The sequence below is a fragment of the Paramisgurnus dabryanus genome, chromosome 23 (genome assembly GCF_030506205.2).
Source record: "Paramisgurnus dabryanus chromosome 23, PD_genome_1.1, whole genome shotgun sequence".
Taxonomy (NCBI): domain Eukaryota; kingdom Metazoa; phylum Chordata; class Actinopteri; order Cypriniformes; family Cobitidae; genus Paramisgurnus; species Paramisgurnus dabryanus.
Genome location: NC_133359.1, coordinates 11,072,264 through 11,090,298, shown reverse-complemented (window position 1 = coordinate 11,090,298; position 18,035 = coordinate 11,072,264). Strand labels below are relative to the sequence as shown.

Genomic DNA, 18,035 nt, shown 5'->3' with positions numbered 1-18,035 from the left:
TTAACCTACGCTACGTGTTTAAACATGCAAATGAAAAGCAGATGAGCTACCTTTTCCCTTAAAGCCTCGGGTGAAGTCCACTTCACCGGGAGTTTGGCCGTGTCTTGAGTAGACGAAGCTTCCTTGGTCAGGCCGAAGTCGCTGACTTTAGCTTTGTTATCTTCGGACACCAAAACATTACGAGCTGCGAGATCCCTGTGCACAAAGTTATTAGCCTCCAGATATTCCATCGCCTTGCACACGTCCCTGAAAATAAAAAGGGAAAATTATTGATCTAATAGAGATTGCAATAATCCAACGAGTGAATAAAGAGAAAGAAAAACTTACATAGAGAAATTAATGAGACGATCTCCACCGATAACACTGCGTCCCCTTGAGCGTAAATAGTCCACTAGACTGCCCTAAAGAGAAAGCATACTGAATACTTACTAAAACACTTTAAAATCCATCATGTGTGTTAAAGGATTGGTGACATCATAAAACAACCAACCTTGGCCATATACTCAGTGACAATAAAGAGACTTCCCTTCTCCACAATCACTCCCAGCATCTGCACCAAATTATCATGCCGCAATTGCCTGCATGCAATAATAAACCATATCAATATCAATTTTTTGAGCAAACATTTTATTAGCATAAGACATAGTATGAAAAAGTCTCAGTGCCGTACGTCATGACGGAAGCCTCTGCGACGAAGGCCTGCGCCGTGGCGTCATGTTTGATACACTTCACTGCTACTTTTTGGCCTCTGTAGTCTCCGACCATCACATCTGAGAGCCATTGGAGAGAGTAGTTTTATAATCCAGCCGCAGGTTAAACAGTGTATTTTAACATCTTACAAGAAATATAAAACGGAGGATCTTCTAGATCAAGCAAGCATTAATAAAACATCTCACCTCCAAACTCTCCCTTTCCAATCTTCTGCTGAAGATTCAGTTCCTTCCTATGCAGAGCCCAGCCACCTGCAGAAAAGTAAGATTTTATCAAACCAATCCCAAATCTTCAGAAATTAGGTTCAACCTACTTGATTTGCTAAATGGGATAAGTTCACAGGGTTTCAAATATTTTCCTTACTTCTTGAAAATTCATCTTGGGCTGCCACGGTCCCTTCCATGAGTTTAGGTTTGATGAGTCTGGTACATAATCCATCTGCGTCATTAGTGTAGTGCTGTTAAAACAGGAATAGACGTAAACCAGTTTGCAAAATGTACTGTGGAAACACTATTGTAAAGTGATGGTATGAAATCTATAACTTGCATATAAATTGCATAATTTATATAAAAATATAAATTGCATAGACAACCAATTCATATGCTATGGCAGAGGGTCTTCAACCTTTTTCAGGCCAAGGACCTCTTAATGGATAAAGAGGAAGAGCAGGGACCCCCAGTACATGTATTAAATCAAGACTGTATTTATAATTATTTATGACACATACTTTGTTTGTTGTAATGGTTACGTTACAAAGTTATTTAAAAAAAAAATTAAAATTTATTTTAATTTAACTGAATATGTTTTATCATGGGAAAGTTATGCTCTTAATTTTTTTATTTTATTAATAACCTTATAATGCATTAACTTCATTTTCCCAATAAATAAATAAATAATTAAATTTGCATTCAAACATTATTTGGAGGACCCCCAGTAATACCACCATGGACCCCCAAGGGTCCCTGGAAACCCTGTTGAAGACCCATGTGCTATGGTATATACACATATAAATGTATGGTACTTCATAATATATAAAAAATTACATGGTGTTACCCAAAAAGCCCCCAAAAATCTAAAGTAAACTAAATATATGCCCAAAAAGCTATGGAAATACCTTGCCATACTTTAATATTCCTTATTGTTGCCCTGAAAGGATAATCAGTTTGAAATTACAATTATTTTTTACTTTCTTGACCAGTGAGTGGTTGCTATAAATAAATAAAAAAATAGTTGAAATAACTTAAGCTAATCCAAGTTATTTTTTATTTATTTATAGCAACTTCTTATTAGTCAAGAAAGTTGAAATGAGTAGTAAATTTAAGTTGATTAAACTTCAAAATTTAAGTGCAACAAGGATTTTTTTTACAGTGTAGAAGTCATATAAAAGTCATATTTACATTTATAAAAAAAATATACACTACTGATGAAAATTTTTGATTAAAAGTGTATGCTTAGATGTTTTGTAGACAAATTATCTTTTATTAGAAAACTAACATGTAATTGTAAAAATAAAATTAAAAATTAAAAAAGCCAGATGATAAAATGCCAAGAGTACATTTTTGCCAATTCTGAGCTAAGGATGACTACACCCAAGATGCTAAAATATAGCATTTTAGAAAAACTCAAAACTGTTGAGTAACTGTAATTTTAAAAAGTGTTTAAATAAATCAAAACCAAGTTAAAAATATCAATAAAGAATAAGTGACCTTAACATTTTGAAACTATATTAAAAAAGTACAATACAAAATGACCTGGAACGTCATAGCAGTGAAGTTTCCCCAGTCTCATCAGACGCAGTAACCAGTCCACACCAGCAGATGGCGCTTCAGTATTTGCATTTTATATTGAGTGGACCTTTTATTGTGTAACCTCTTAAGAAACAACATATCTCTCTTTGTTAAAATAAAATATTTTGTAACTCTATTTGTCCGAGTGTTATAATGGTGCAACCAGACGGTGAGATAATATTGGTCCATAAATGAGACGCATCAATTGAGCTGTTGAAATGATCTGGAACCTGCGTGTTTCCTCTTTCTATCACTTCCTTCTCATCAACTGTTCCAGGAACTGTAATGCAAGTGAATGCGTGCGCGCAAAGATGAGTGCCCTTTGCGTACAGCAACCTGATGCTGTAATTCGAAGCGCCCAAAATAACAACACATTTGCATAACCAGACACAAACTAACACTTCAGTAATTCCTAGACTTCCTGATAACATTGGTCTCACATACATTCACCATGAAATGGTAAGTTATTGTAAAGCTTTGAAGTATGCATTAAAGGGGTCATGTGATGTGATTTCATGTTTCCTTTTTCTTTGGTGTATTAACAGCTGTTTGTGCATATAGAACATACGTGAAAGATTAAAGTCTCAACCCCCCAAAAATATTATTTCTTAAAACGCTTCTTTCAAACATATCTACATCACTGTGTGGGAAGATTTGCATAACACCGCCCAAATGTATACCCAAAAAAGTAACTCTTTTTGCTGTAGTATTGTTGCAATTGCCACAATCTTGTGTGCTTTGGGAGCTGATATTTCAAATTTAGTAAGGGTGGGTAACATTTCCATCACACGCTTGAGATATTCAGCGATAACAACGCACTGGATAGCTGGCCAATCAGACAACATCATGCTTTTCACAATAATGAGTTTGTAAAAATCGATGTTTCAAAAAGGCAGGGCAAAGAGTGATAGAGTGAAAATGAACTTTTTTTTTACCTTTAACCACATAAACACATCCCATTACACCAATTCCAGGCTACAGAGACAGAGCGCAGCGCGTCACAACCTGAAAACCACGCCCACCGGGGGGAAAACAATCCATCCGTCTCCATTGACTTTGTATTGCGAGAGGCTGCCTCCTTGTCATTTCTGGCTTATAACAAAAAACTGAATAATGCCTAAAAGCTGTTGTGTGACAATATGTACAGCTAATAAGCCAAAAAACCCAGAAATAACTTTTTATAAGCTCTCAACCCAAAAAAACGAGCGTTTAAAGACACAAAAGTGGAAACAGGCAACTTTTCATAGTACTACTATTAGTAGAACTGCGCCCACTAGAGGAAAACTTAGTCAGCGATCCACTTTTTTCTCCTTAAAGACTGTGTTTTACGGCTTGACGGCTTATATAAACTTATTTGTGTTTTTTTTTAGCTTGTTAGCTGTACACCTTGTCACACAGCAGCTTTTAGGCATTATTCTGTTTTTTGTTTTAAACCAGAATTTACAAGGAGGCGGCCTCTCGCAATACAAAGTCAATGGACTCGGTTGCATTGTTTTCCCCTCCGGTGGGCGTGGTTTTCAAATTAGCATAACTGCGCTCTGTCTCTATAAGGTAAACTAAATGCTACTGGTCGTCTTAAAGGGGGAGGAGCTACTCAGCATGCCCCACCCTAACTTCCTGTATCATTGAAAACAATGGATCGACAAAAGCTGCAAAATTCAAAGCAATTCTCTGGGTCTTTAATATAAGAATTCATTTGTGTTACTTTTTTGCATTGGACCAACTCGATTCGAAGACAAAGTATTGACATAGTCACTTGTGATGCACCCAACCAATGTTCATATAATGAGCTGTAATGTGCACCCATGTGTGCAAAAGCTAAATTCACAGACAGTGCACGGACAATACCAGCCATGCTGAACATACAAATTACAACATAAGTATTCAAATTCGTATAATCTGTCCTTGTCTTCTAATGAATTTTATTGAGAGGATTGTGGTGAGATATCTAACGCTGTAATTTAATCACTTAGTGAGCATAACTGTTTCATTCTTATCCAATTCTTTAAAAAGACCACAACTGTTTTACTGTGACTATGAGGGTTAAGCGAGGGGGAGAGAGACAGAGCCAAAATTACACAGAAGAATGTGAGGAATTCTGTAATAGAGTCCATTATAGAAAGAGCGAAGTGATATTTAGGAAACCAAGATTCAGCTGACCACTAAAGCCAGCGTGACATCTAAACCCAATCTGGAATTATCTGAACGAAACCTTTATAAAACTTTAACATCTGACTCTTATCAAGACAATGAACACTGTCAATGATTTATAATGTTTATTACTACACTCTTAAGAAAGGATATTTATTTTAAACATATTTTGTGTTATGCTATTTAACACATTGTGTGTCATTTTGTGTTAAAATAAAACAAGTTGTGGTAAAAGCAACACAAAATATGTTGTTCAAATAATAACACAAAACGAGTTGTTCCAATAAAAACACACACAAAAAATGTGTTGTTCCAATAATAACGACACAAAATGTGTTGTTCCAATAACACAAAGTGTTGTTCTCATAATACCACAGATGTGTGTATTCTTGGAAAACGCATTTAGTGCATCTATTCTAAAGGTGTACAAATTCTGGGGTTTGCTAACTGGTTGATTTTTGGACATATACAAAGTTGGTCTTTAATCATTTAATTTCCCAGTTTATTTAAAATTACTAAATATCTTCATGGAAGATGATCTTTACTTAATATCCTAATGATTTTTGGCAAAAAAAAGATAATTTTGACCATACAATGTATTATTGGCTATTGCTTTAAATACACCAGTGCTACATAAGCATAAATGTGACCCTGGACCACAAAACCAGTCATGAGGTCAATTTTTAGAAATTGAGATGTTTACATCATCTAAAAGAATGAGCTTTCTATTGAGGTATGGTTTGTTAGGATAGGCCAATATTTGGCACAGATACAACTATTTGAAAAAAAAAAATCTAAATATGGAGAAAATCTGAAAAATAAGATCCTAAGCAACACATATTACGAATGATAAAGATTTTTTTTAAATATTGACAATTGAAAATGTACAAAATATGTTCATGGAAGATGATCTTTACATAAGATCCTAATGATTTTAGGTTAAAAAAAAAGAATAATTTTGACCATACAATGTATTATTGGCTATTGCTTTAAATACACCAGTGCTACTTACGCATAAATGTGACCCTGGACCACAAAACCAGTCATGAGGTCAATTTTTAGAAATTGAGAGGTTTACATCATCTAAAAGAATGAGCTTTCTATTGAGGTATGGTTTGTTAGGATAGGGCAATATTTGGCACAAATACAACTATTTGAAAAAAATAAAAAAATAAATAAAATCTAAATATGGAGACAATCTGAAAAATAAGATCCTAAGCAACACATATTACGAATTATTTAAAAAAAAAAAAAAAAAACCGACATATTGACAATTGAAAATGTACAAAATATGTTCATGGAAGATGATCTTTACATAAGATCCTAATGATTTTAGGTTAAAAAAAGAATAATTTTGAGCCATACAATGTATTATTGGCTATTGCTATTAATACACCAGTGCTACTTATGAATAAATGTGACCCTGGACCACAAAACCAATCATTTAGCAGACGCTTTAATCCAAAATGACCTACAGTGCATTACCAGGTAATAGGGGAGAGCGGGGCACAACCTAATGCTTTTCGGCTTTGGCTCTATCATTCGAAAAATAAATATTTAAATTAGATCATTTTTTACACAATCAACACACATCTGATACAAATGAACACTTAAAGTTTGTTTGTGGGATGTACTGTGATCGTACAATTACACCGAAAGTGACAGGAGTGCAAACGTTACCCCAAAGGTGGGGTTATTGGAAACAAACAGAGGGTTTGTTGTAACACCTGCTAGAATTTGGTTTAAACACAAATAATTAAATAAAATTCTGTCTATATACGGTGGATAGTGTTTATATATCTGCCTATAATAGATAGATATCCACACATGATCCTTCATCTAACCATCCTTATATTATGCATCAATGCATAAAGACCGTTTCATCAGGCACATGTGCGGTGATGCGATAAGCGTCTAGTCCGAACTTTACTTTGGGTTTCTGTTTGTTTAATGGTCTGACTAGTTGCTGAAACTGAACTCTTAAACAAATACCTCGTCGAAAATAACAAATGTTTTGGGTTCCTATGTAATCTACGTGTTGTTTATTTTGCTTGTTATATAAATAAACTACTTTAAAAGGACTTTGTTGTAATTTATTCTTCGCAGCGTTTACCGGAAGTTACGTGATGACCACGAAAGCCGCGTGTTTATGTTGTTACTGCTGAAACCGTCCATAAATGGATTTTTTTGAAAGGGCTGCACAATTAAAACAAAAAAAATCATAATTGTGTGTTATTTCCTCTGATAAGTGTATTAACAGTTATCATTTTGATAAATAGTATTTACATTGTTTTCATTTTATTATCATTGTATACCTGAGGCTTAATTGTAACACTGTGACAACTAACCCCGCTGTGTAAAAATGTTTTCAATCCCAGCTATCAGTTACTAAGAGTTGCTGACATTTTTTGTTGTTTTTTGGGTTTTAGGATAACCAGACAGTGATAAAAATAATATAAAGTTGGATTTGGTGACAGAAATTTACTTCCAAAAAAACTCTTTGTTTAATATCATCTTAATGAAAACACAACAAAACATTTTACAAATTCACAGGAGAACATCATTTGACAGTAAGAGGAAAAAACAAAAGCACAGATTACTCAGCCCGGTACAAATATCTAAAATATCCGTGTTAAAATTAACCCCATGTTAGTTTGTGCCCCACTCACCCTAAATTTTATATGTATGTGTGTTCCCCGGGGATCAAACTTATGACCTTTTGCACCGCTAATGCAATGCTTTACCAATTAAGCTATAGACCGTTTCAGCAGTAACAATATAAACAAGCGGCTGTCACGGTCCGCACGTAACTTCCGGTAAACTCCGCTAAGAATAAATAACAACAAAGTTCTTTAAACGTAGTTTATTTATATAACAAGCAAAAAAACAACACATAGATTACCTAGGAAACCAAAACATTTGTTATTTTTGACGAGTCATTCGTTCAAGAGATCAGTTTAGTAACTAGTCAGACCATTAAAAAAACGAAACCGGAAGTAAGGTTCGGATCCAGACTTGTATCACGTGCGTCCAATGAAACCGTCTATAAGAATATAATAATATAGAATCTCGAATGATTGGTACTTACTTCAAGTGTACAGCGAAAATACTGAACTCCCAAATTGTTTAATAAAAAAAGTTCAGACTAACACACACACACACACGCACACACGCACACACCTTTCATTTCAACTTGACCATGCAATTTTTGTCATCCCATGTCACATCCTCTTACAACCCTGGACTGAACCTGTGACCCCACAGCATGAGGTGTGCGTGTGCAAGAAATTGTTTCCTGGAGTCTATGGTAAACGCTTGCTCCATTGCTCTGGTCAGCGCGTCTGATGCGAACTGACTTCCTGTTAGGTCTATTTTTAAATCGGTGTGTGGTGATCAATTTGAAAATGTTGATGGAGGCAGTACAAGCAGTAACAGGAAGAAGCTTGGTGGTTTCATAACAAGCTGTGCCGACTTTGCGTGCAATTGAGCCGAATATAGTACAAAAGTTTCATATCTATACTAGTCAATTCCTGTGATAAAACAATTACAAATTTTCCATCACTTGTATATAAAAAATATAATTTTTTTCTTATTAATTTTCTATTACTAGTAAAGTTGTGAGTAAATAGGAAGTGACAAAAGATGACTTTATTAATTCATTCATTGGTGGTATAAATATAAAACGCCATTTGTGACCCTGTCTGTGAAATCCAGGGTAAAGTTTCATAAACTAATTTATTCAATCTTAGTCAATATTGAAGATATCTAGTTTATAGTTTAACAATGTTCTTGACTGAATCACATATACAGTACTGTGCAAAAGGTCACCATCACCAGCTTTGTTGTTTTAGCAAAGTTTTAATGTCTATCCATATTTATTTTTCACAACATACAAACAGAAAATACAGGAAATATGTACACAAAATTAAAAACAAAAATTTTTTGGAACTACATGTCATCTTCAGGCATCAGTCAGTATTTAGTGTGACCTCTCTTAACACAAAACTTGAGCTTTTTTGAGGAGACTGACGTCCTGAAGTCATTCAATTAGAATTAAAAATTAGTCATTTATTTTTAAGAAATCCTGCAGTTTCCTGCTATTGCTCAACTGGAAGAGGAGTTTACCCTAGATACTTCACACTTCAGCTTATACTGTTTTTAATACTACATACACATTTTCTTTATTTTCTGGTTGTATTCTAATAAAGAGACTGAGAAATAATTATATATGATCACTACACAATTGCAAAAACATCAAATCCAATGGTAGCATGGTGGCCTAACACTTGTGCACAGTACTGTACGTCTTATACCAGATGATAAACAGAGATCCTCACCTCCATGAGCTGCATGAGGTTTTCAAAATACTCCTCCTCATCAATGGACAGCTTGCCGTTGTGGTAGATGATGCGATAATGCTCCACCTTGCCATCGCAGCTGACACATAGGGTGTAGTCGCCAGGGTAGTTGGTGCTCTCACGCACCAGGAAGAGGCCCGTCTCTGGGGGATAGAGGAGCCTCTCGGCCTGCTCACGTGTGATCTTTCCATGAAACCATCTAAGTGACCACAGATAAAAAAAAAGTGTGTTAAGATAGATTATTTAGATCTAGCATTAATGTATAAATTGGTCTGTCATAGTATGATGAAAAGGGACTTGTTAATAAAATTTTATCTTAAATGGATATTATATTGAATATTAATTATTCTTGACCAACTCACTTTTATTGAATAGAAAAAGATACAGTAATAGTATGGTAGTAGTAGTAATACAATAGTTACTGATGCTTTCTGCCGCATATTTTTGGCACTGCCAGAAAATAGTCCCTTGCCATTGAAAGATACTAAGGGCACTATTTTCGGCTGCTGCGTAATATCATTGCGCCTGCTGCAGCCATGTTAAGGCAGCAAAGTCCTTGATTATTACGCCAGAATGAGAGTATAGTTCCTAGCCGTATCTGCGTAGAAAATCGCAACTTTTAATTTTCTCTCAGTCTTAGTACACGATGTAACTACAGAAGAGTCAAGTTTTAAATTGGAAAAATATCCAAACTCTTTGGTTATTTTTTAGCACGATGCTAATGGTCTAATGAGATTCAATGGATTATGGTAAGCTATGCTAAAAGTGGTACCGCCAAACCCGGAAATCGGCTGAATGGTCTCCAAAACTGTAAAAAGGGGAGCTGGAAAATGAGCACAATTTTAAAAAAAGTGGGGTGTCCCTTTAAGTAAATGGAAGAATTTTCTTTTTTTGAAGGAATAATAATTCAACCAAATAAAAATTCTTAAGAGCTTATATAGCAATTGATGCGTCACATATCTATGGCAAAATCAATGATGACAAAAATCAATGGTAACAAGACACACAAAAAAACCAATGAGATTTGATGTTACTGATACTTTTGCTGCCAAATTTGAACCTCCCTGATCTGTGTGGTGCCATGAATATGTGATATTGATCGCTAAACAAGCTCAAAATATTACTCGTTCTCTCTCACAAATGTATTGTTTTACTTAAGAAGACGAAACCCCACTGGAGTCATTCAGATTACTTTAATGATGGATGGATGTGCTTCTTGGAGCGTCGCCATGTTGGCTCCCATATAACATTTTAATATAAAATGATGCATGTGTGTACACACGAAGAAAGCAGATCATATACATCTGGGATGGTATAATAGTATTAGGGAGTAAATTGAGATAATGTTCAGATTTTTTTATTTTAACTGTTCCTTTAAGTAAGGGCAAAAGTAACGTGAGACAAAAGTAAGAAAGTGATTTTCTCGCAGCCCTGATAACATTTGCATCCCAAACTATGACAGCATCTTAGGCACACAACCCTTGACAGAGCTGACAAATATCCCGTTATTTACTCACCGTTTTCCACGTGCAGGGCTCCAGACTAACTTTTTTCACTAGGAGTACGGTGGCCCCAACTGAAAAATTTAGGGGCGCAACCAAAAAAATGTAGGGGCACACGCTGTAAATCAACATGCTAACCAAATATTCACATTTCTACAAATTTCCACTGTATTACTAATAAATACTTTAATAAGCTAGATGCAGAAAGTACAATGTGCTGTTTCAAATTCAGTGTAACATTACAAAAAAAGTCAAATTTACTGATGGCACATGTGCAACTGGATGTAAAATTCAGTGGCACACTCTCAAATTTTGTTGGCAAAATGCCACCATTTGGTGGCAGTCTGGAGCCCTGACGTGTCCAAAAGCGTTCATTTTTTTCTTATAATGCGTTGTGTTTCTTGTTTAATGTGTTAAAGTACAGATCAATCTACAGGTTATTTAGTGCTCTAACACATCCTTAGTTTTTCAAAATAAAAGTAAATCGGGTAAATTTAAGTTTGTACTGTTGGTTGCTTTTGAAACATTTGAAATGAAATTAAAAATAAAAATGTAATTTCATAATTTTTTACAAAGATAAATGACAAAATATGTTTGCAGTTACATATTAACAAGGTCAAATAGTCATGTATATTTACTAAAAACAAGTGTAACACAAAAATCTCTCATGTTTTGTTGTGTTACTTTTGACCCACGTGTGTTACTTTCGTCCCTGTTGACAGCGTCAAAAGTAACAATTTACTACTTATGTTCAAAGTGAAACTATACTCAAGTCGTTTTACATTTGTTTAAAATTCCACCTGGTATTGATAGACCACACTTGTGAGTTACTGACCACGGCAAAAATATCTCTCTTTCTAAAACATTATCTTTAAAAATTAAGTTTTTCTGAAAAATTATACTTTCGCCCCCCGCTCTCCCCTACCTCACAAAGGGGAAATTACACATTTGCATGTGCACTATTAACCATATACACACCCTCAAAAAAAGGTATTAGGTGACACATGGGTCACTTAAAACAAAAAAAACTTGTATGATATCAGTTCTATCGATCTATAGTATCTATCTTCTATCTATAGTATCTATTCATCAATCATACTGTACCTATCTATATATAATATCTATTTTTAGTATATAATAGTATATATAGTATCTATTTATTTAAAGGAAAACACCACCATTTTCAATATTTTATTATGTTCTTACCTCAACTTAAACAAATTTATAAATACCTATCTTTTTTCAATGCGTGCACTTCATCTTTGTAAAGCGCGTCGTGAATGTGTTAGCATTTAGCCTAGCCCCATTCATTCCTTAGGATCCAAACAGGGATGCATTTAGAAGCCACCAAACACTTCCATGTTTTCCCTTTTTAAAGACTGTGACATGAGTACTTACACAAGTATGGTGGCACAAAATAAACGTGGCGATTTATTAAGCGGATAAAAATGAGAACTATATTGTATGGCGCTTAGTTTGTAGCACTTCGACTGATCAGTATTTTACTTTATAATTACTTTTTACACACATAGAATTGTATTGTGTTTGGTACTTACTTAGTATGTACTAACAATGGGTGGGGGGTATTCTTAAAAAAAAAAACAGTCATTCAGACCGTTTAAAGCACAGAACTAAAAAAAGGAGCAAAATTACAGGCTTCCAAAAAGAGCACCGGCCTCGCCTGGCCCTTCTGTGGCTTCCCTGGCATGACAAACATCCAATCTGTATCTCACAATTACTCTCGCATATACATACGAGACATCTAAAATAAACCAAAGCCATACACTTACAGCAACGATTACCACTACCATGAGAATCTGTTGAACCTAAACACATCTGCAGCTAAATCTAAAATCGACAACATATTCAAACTTCTTTCAAATTTCTCAGGGTTCAACCGAGGCCACAAAAACACCGCTGCGGTTGTGGCAAACGTTATAGATGCAAACCTGCTAAATAAAACTGCGATAAAGTAATTCAGACATCTGCGTCACTCCATCAGTTGTTCCTTCTAAAAGCAGCCAGTAATTGAAGAATATCACATGCTCTCTTACAAACAAAAGACCAATCCAGATGCATGCTTCTGACTTTTGCATATCAGATACACAGAGATGGACTTTTTCCACTTCCCTTATTCATCTCAGTGCTGCCATTTGTATACCGCAGATTTCTCCTCCTATTGCCTCTAAAAGGCCGATTCAAATGAGTCCTTGGCCTATAGTAGATCATCTATGATAGCATCAGTGATACTTGCTAAATATAGCGCTCTAATGTTTGTATGTACAAAACTTAAACACTCTTATCGTAAACCAAAAGCATGCAATTTGCAGTTAAAAAAACAACAACAGCTATGCAATTGTTGTGCACACACAAACGCAAGCAAGTGAAATGGGTACTTACGGCATAAGACTCAGTTTACCGCCCGATTTCACGCCTTCCCTTTTCTGAACATAGTTTGCTGGTATGGTTCCCTCTCGGCCAGATGAGTTTTTTGCTTTGTACCAGTTGGGATCCTGAAAAACAATATGAGCACATTAATTCCAAAAACTTCTAAAGCTTTAGTTCTTTTCTTTTTTTGATGATGAACTGAAATTAACGATTCAATAATTATGAAGAAACTATGCTAAAAAAACATTTATTTCCACATATTCTACAATTAAAGTTAATTCTGACCTTTATTAGTTTTTCAGAGAGGATTTCATCCGAAATTTACCTTTGTGACTCCAATAATGGTAATAACATCTCCTTTGGACATCGGCAAGTCCCGGTCTGTCGATCCGGGGAAGTTGTACCTGGCCACACATTCAGTGCCCGGAGGCCAGGTCGACTAGATGGGGGCGTTAGAAAGAAAAAAACATGAGGAAAAACCCTTGACCTTATAACCCTTAAAAAACAAGACTGTGAGGAAGTACTAAAATGACCATAAAGTTCATCCAGTTCTCTCAAAACGGACATACAGATATTTTCTCCTGAAGCAAACATGTCTCTTGTGTTACCTCTAAGGTAGACATAGCTGTGGGAAAACTTCTCACAGTCGATCCGTTTCAACCCGTAACATCAGAGCTGAGCCCTGTGGCGTACAGCTGCAGCCAGAAGCGGCCAAACACCTATGGGAACCAAAATGAAACAATCATTATTGGAGTAGCAATGCAATTTTTAAATGCATGTGAATAACATTAAAAACACTGAAAAACTTACATTGCACAAAAAAACAACCTCACATATTCTGACGGTAAATAACAACCTTCAAGCTTGACAGCAAATACTGCTTAGCAGTGAACAGAGTTACAGTACACGCACACTTTCAAAGGGGAAGTGGCGGATCTAGATTTTCCGATGCTTTAGACAGGAAGAGCTGAGCAGAAAGCACGGTTTGCAAAAAGCTTGTAAAATATTCAGTGTGAAAGGGAGGCAGCATGAAGCAGTCAACAAGACTTGCCACTGTACCAAAGCTATATTCGTAGATAGTTCTTGTGCAGTAATGGACATCCATGCATCATATATTATTAGGTCACTGCACATTACCATAAGGCTAAATATGGCAGCACTGTTCTACGTCTAGATGACCACAACCAAAAAAACTAAAATCACATCATGGCATACGAACACCAGAAAGCAGAAACAAGAAGCCAATTTCACTTTCATGGTGATGACCAACAGAAAGCTAAAGTTGTTATGGCACTTTTCCACTATGACGAGTTCTGGAAAAAGAGAGCAAGATCTTTTGAAAGAGTAATGAAGAGTAAAATGAGTGTTTAACGTCTTTGTCGAGTAATTTTTTTTTTATTTGAACAAATGTCACCCAATCTGTGAAATCCAGGGTAAAGTCTTAATCTAATTTGGAGATTTTGGAGCATTAAAGTTTAATTTAACTCATCGAATTCGATATTTGACCTGATCTTACTCAGTCAATTTTAAAGATATCAAAGTTATATTTTCACACAATGTTCTTTACGCTATGTAAGATGATTTTTGTGTAGAAAACATGACTTCAGCTGGGTTTTGACAGACTGGGAAACAAATGAGCATTTTTTGTCATAAGACTTAGGGTGTTTTCACACCTACTGTAGTTCATTGAGTCCTCCAAGCACTCTCGGCGCAGTTCATTATTTTGTATATATAAACACACACACACACACACACACACACACACACACGTTTATTAAAGAAACATTTACATGTTAATATATTTATTTGTTTAGATTTGGTATATTTTATATTGTATATAAAAAAGTAAAAAAAAAAAAAAGTTATATATACATAATAATTGCACACACAAATATATTATGCAAACACAAACTTTTATTTTTAATGCAATTAATTGCGATTAATCTTTTGACAGCCCTAACCGTCATTATGATTTTGCCCATAATCAAGCAGCCCTAGACTGATTACGATTCGCTTTTGGGTTCTTTTGTTGTTCAAATTTTGTTATGACATGTGAACGCAATGAGGTACTGGCCCACTTATGAACTTGTAATGTGAATAAGAAGGGGTCTGAGATCACTTTAGTTCTCAAGAAGACCAAAAAAAAAGAACTGGGTCCTCTTTTGAGTTCACTATATTGTGACCACCAAAAGGACTGTGGTCACATTCAGCTAGTTTCTTTTCTGGTATCAGATTAAAATTGCCACTTTTTAGGTGTGAGCAAAAATGTGCCCTTTTAAATACAAATGAGCTTATATCTGCTTTAAAATGGCAGTGCCGTGGTTGGATAGTGCAGATTAAGGGGCGAAATTATCCCCTTCTGACATCACAAAGGGAGCCAAATTTCATTACCTATTTTTTTCACATGCTTGCAAAGAATGGTTTACCAAAACTAAGTTACTAAGTTGTTCTTTATCACATTTTCTAGGTTGATAAAAGCACTGGGGACCCAATTATAGCAATTAAACATGGAAAGTGTCATTTTCATGATATGTCTTCTATAAAGGAATTAAGGATTTTGCCATTCAATTAGATTTTATGATTGCATTAAAAAAGCAAGAGAGTTAAAAAAAAATGCAAAACTGCACATAAGTTATAACTGAAATTAACTATTTTTGACCTCATGTAATGCATAAAAAACTGAGATTTTAATTCACTTTAAAAGTTATTGTAACTTTAATTACAATATAAAGCAAAAAAATAAAAATCTGCAACTTAAATAGCAATTTCTGAAATCGCACGCTGTGTGTAAGAATACAACAACAGGAAGCTGAATCTATTTTAACACTAATAACATTTCAAACTAAATCAATCCTCCAATCTTATTTTTATGCTTTCCTCAGAGGCGAAATGCATGCGAAACACACGCCAACTAGAGTTTTTATGAAACAGGGCCTTGACCTAAATAATGTGTCAACCGACCCTTGCTTGCACTCAATGCAAAACAGCTTTGGCATAAAAAGTTTTGCAGCAAACCCCACAATATGACGTCACTTCCTGTTTAAGCTACAGAGACTACAACGGTCTTCCTGTATTGGCATGCATGCGTTGGTGGGTGATGAGCCCTAAGGGTGCTGGCCAGAGCAGTAGACGGCAAAAAGAGCGCCAACTACGGTATAATACACAGAAGCCCATACAACAAGGATATAGCACACTTCCCTTTAAAAACACAGTCGTCCCCGCCTACCCTTACTGCCTAATTTTATACTCCCTGTACAGGAATAACATGAATCATCTAAAGACAGGAAACTGATTGTGCTGTTATGAAGGCTTGCCACTTCAGATATGCAAGAATATTATCAGTCTCTATGGTTATTTTTTGTAGTATGTATTCTATATATTTACTAGTTTCATAACTTTTGTTTTCTCCTTAGATAGCGCAATAAAAATAAACTTAAATTGAAATGTCAGAAACGGCACATAGCAATACAGCATTTATTCTATATAGTCGCATAAAACTTTGTTTTGTCATTTTTATAACTTAAATCAGTAAATGCTTAAAGGGACACTCCACTTTTTTTGAAAATATGCTCATTTTCCGTCTCCCGTAGAGTTAAACATTTGATTTTTACCATTTTGGAATCAATTCAGCTGATATCAGGGTCTGGCTGTACCACTTTTAGCATAGCTTAGCATAATCCATTGAATCTGATTCGACCATTAGCATTGTGCTAAAAAATTACCAAAGAGTTCACGAAACGCCTGAAAATAGTCCCCTGCTATTGAAAGTAACCAAGGGGACTATTTATGGGCAGTTAAGTTTTAAATAGAAAAAATACTGAAACTCTTGAGGTATTTTTTGCGCGATGCTAATGGTCTAATCAGATTCAATGAATTATGCTAAGCTATGCTAAAAGTGGTACAGCCAGACCCGGAGATCAGCTGAATGGATTCCAAAATGGTAAAAATCAAATGTTTAACTCTAGGGGAGCTGGAAAATGAGCATATTTTCAAAAAAGTGGAGTGTCCCTTTAAGCTCTCACATGGATTGCAAAAAATAAAATAAAAGATGGCTGAAAAGTTGAAAAGCTTAAAAAGTTTGCTAAACATTCCCGACAGGTCTCATACCCAATGCCCATTTGCATCAGAGGCAAATGACTTGTATCGATTTCCCATAAACCTTTGAAAAGGCTCTATGTAGGAATACGAGGTTCAAAATCTCAAGCTTGAGATTCGCCTCATTTAATAATATGACGCTGTGGAAGTCGTCCAAATGGTGTCTGTGAGTTGCCCCAAACACACACACACACAGACCCACAGTGGTGGCAAAAGAATGATGCAATCGTATGAAAAACCCCAAAATGAGGCCCTCATCAAAAAAGCAGGACACTGCCAATACTGAAGAACATCCAACTCGAAAACGTCCCGGCGAGAACTTGACATTCAAAGAGGAATGCGTTCACCAATCAGCATCAATGAGCTTCAGTCTTTCTGCGATCAGCAACAATTTTGGGGCGTGCCTTGGCAAATCCCTTGCTACAAATGATATCATTGTTTAAGGAAAGCATCTAGAGGGCGACGCCTTACACAAGAGGACTTTTCATTCCTTTAAATCGGAGACAGACTTGTCATCTTTAGGAAGGCAAGCTCGCGGCGGACGTCTGGAGACCGGCGGGCGTCTCAGCAGCCCTGGTCAGCTTTAGCGGCTAAACGGATGATGGGGTGTGGAAGTCCAATAAAAAAGTCTTTCCTGCATCTTTTTCACTGGTCACTTGAGCACTGTTTTACCAGTGTCAAAAGATCTCATTTGTACTCGCTAATAGACATTGCCAAAGGTGAAAAGTGCTAACAGGATCCACGAAGCCCCGCGGGTAACAAAACTAAACTATCACCTTTGAATGTCACACGAAGCATCAGAGGTTTTGATTTATTCCTTCGTGTTCAAAGAACAGTATGTGGAAGTGAGACAGACAAACCAGCTAGAGACTCAGCATGGGAGGCACGACGATCGGCTCCAGGCTATGTTAGAAACCATCTTCAATGACTAAGAAGAAAACAGAGATGTGATGTGCACAGAGATAAAATCCAGACTAACTATACTCAACTATAAGCACACGAGCCGTGAGATCATTTAATAACCGAACACCTAGCATGACTAT

The 18,035-nt window shown here is 35.8% G+C and overlaps 1 protein-coding gene across 2 annotated transcripts in view; it reads right to left on the bottom strand.

The window, feature by feature from the left end:
• csk (C-terminal Src kinase) overlaps positions 1 to 18,035 on the bottom strand; it is a 29,071-nt gene that overhangs the window by 3,711 nt on the left and 7,325 nt on the right. The window contains exons 1-11 of one of the 2 annotated variants that reach the window (XM_065291924.1): positions 13,708 to 13,843; positions 13,506 to 13,616; positions 13,223 to 13,336; positions 12,910 to 13,022; positions 8,987 to 9,206; positions 1,075 to 1,168; positions 897 to 962; positions 671 to 770; positions 491 to 578; positions 328 to 401; positions 51 to 246 (exon numbers count right to left, since the gene is read on the bottom strand). In XM_065291924.1, coding sequence (XP_065147996.1) covers positions 51 to 246; positions 328 to 401; positions 491 to 578; positions 671 to 770; positions 897 to 962; positions 1,075 to 1,168; positions 8,987 to 9,206; positions 12,910 to 13,022; positions 13,223 to 13,336; positions 13,506 to 13,520 — 1,080 coding nt within the window. In that variant the 5' untranslated portion in view covers positions 13,521 to 13,616; positions 13,708 to 13,843. Of the gene's footprint in view, positions 1 to 50; positions 247 to 327; positions 402 to 490; positions 579 to 670; positions 771 to 896; positions 963 to 1,074; positions 1,169 to 8,986; positions 9,207 to 12,909; positions 13,023 to 13,222; positions 13,337 to 13,505; positions 13,617 to 13,707; positions 13,844 to 18,035 lie in introns of those variants that run through there. The other variant, XM_065291923.2, reaches the window with a different exon arrangement.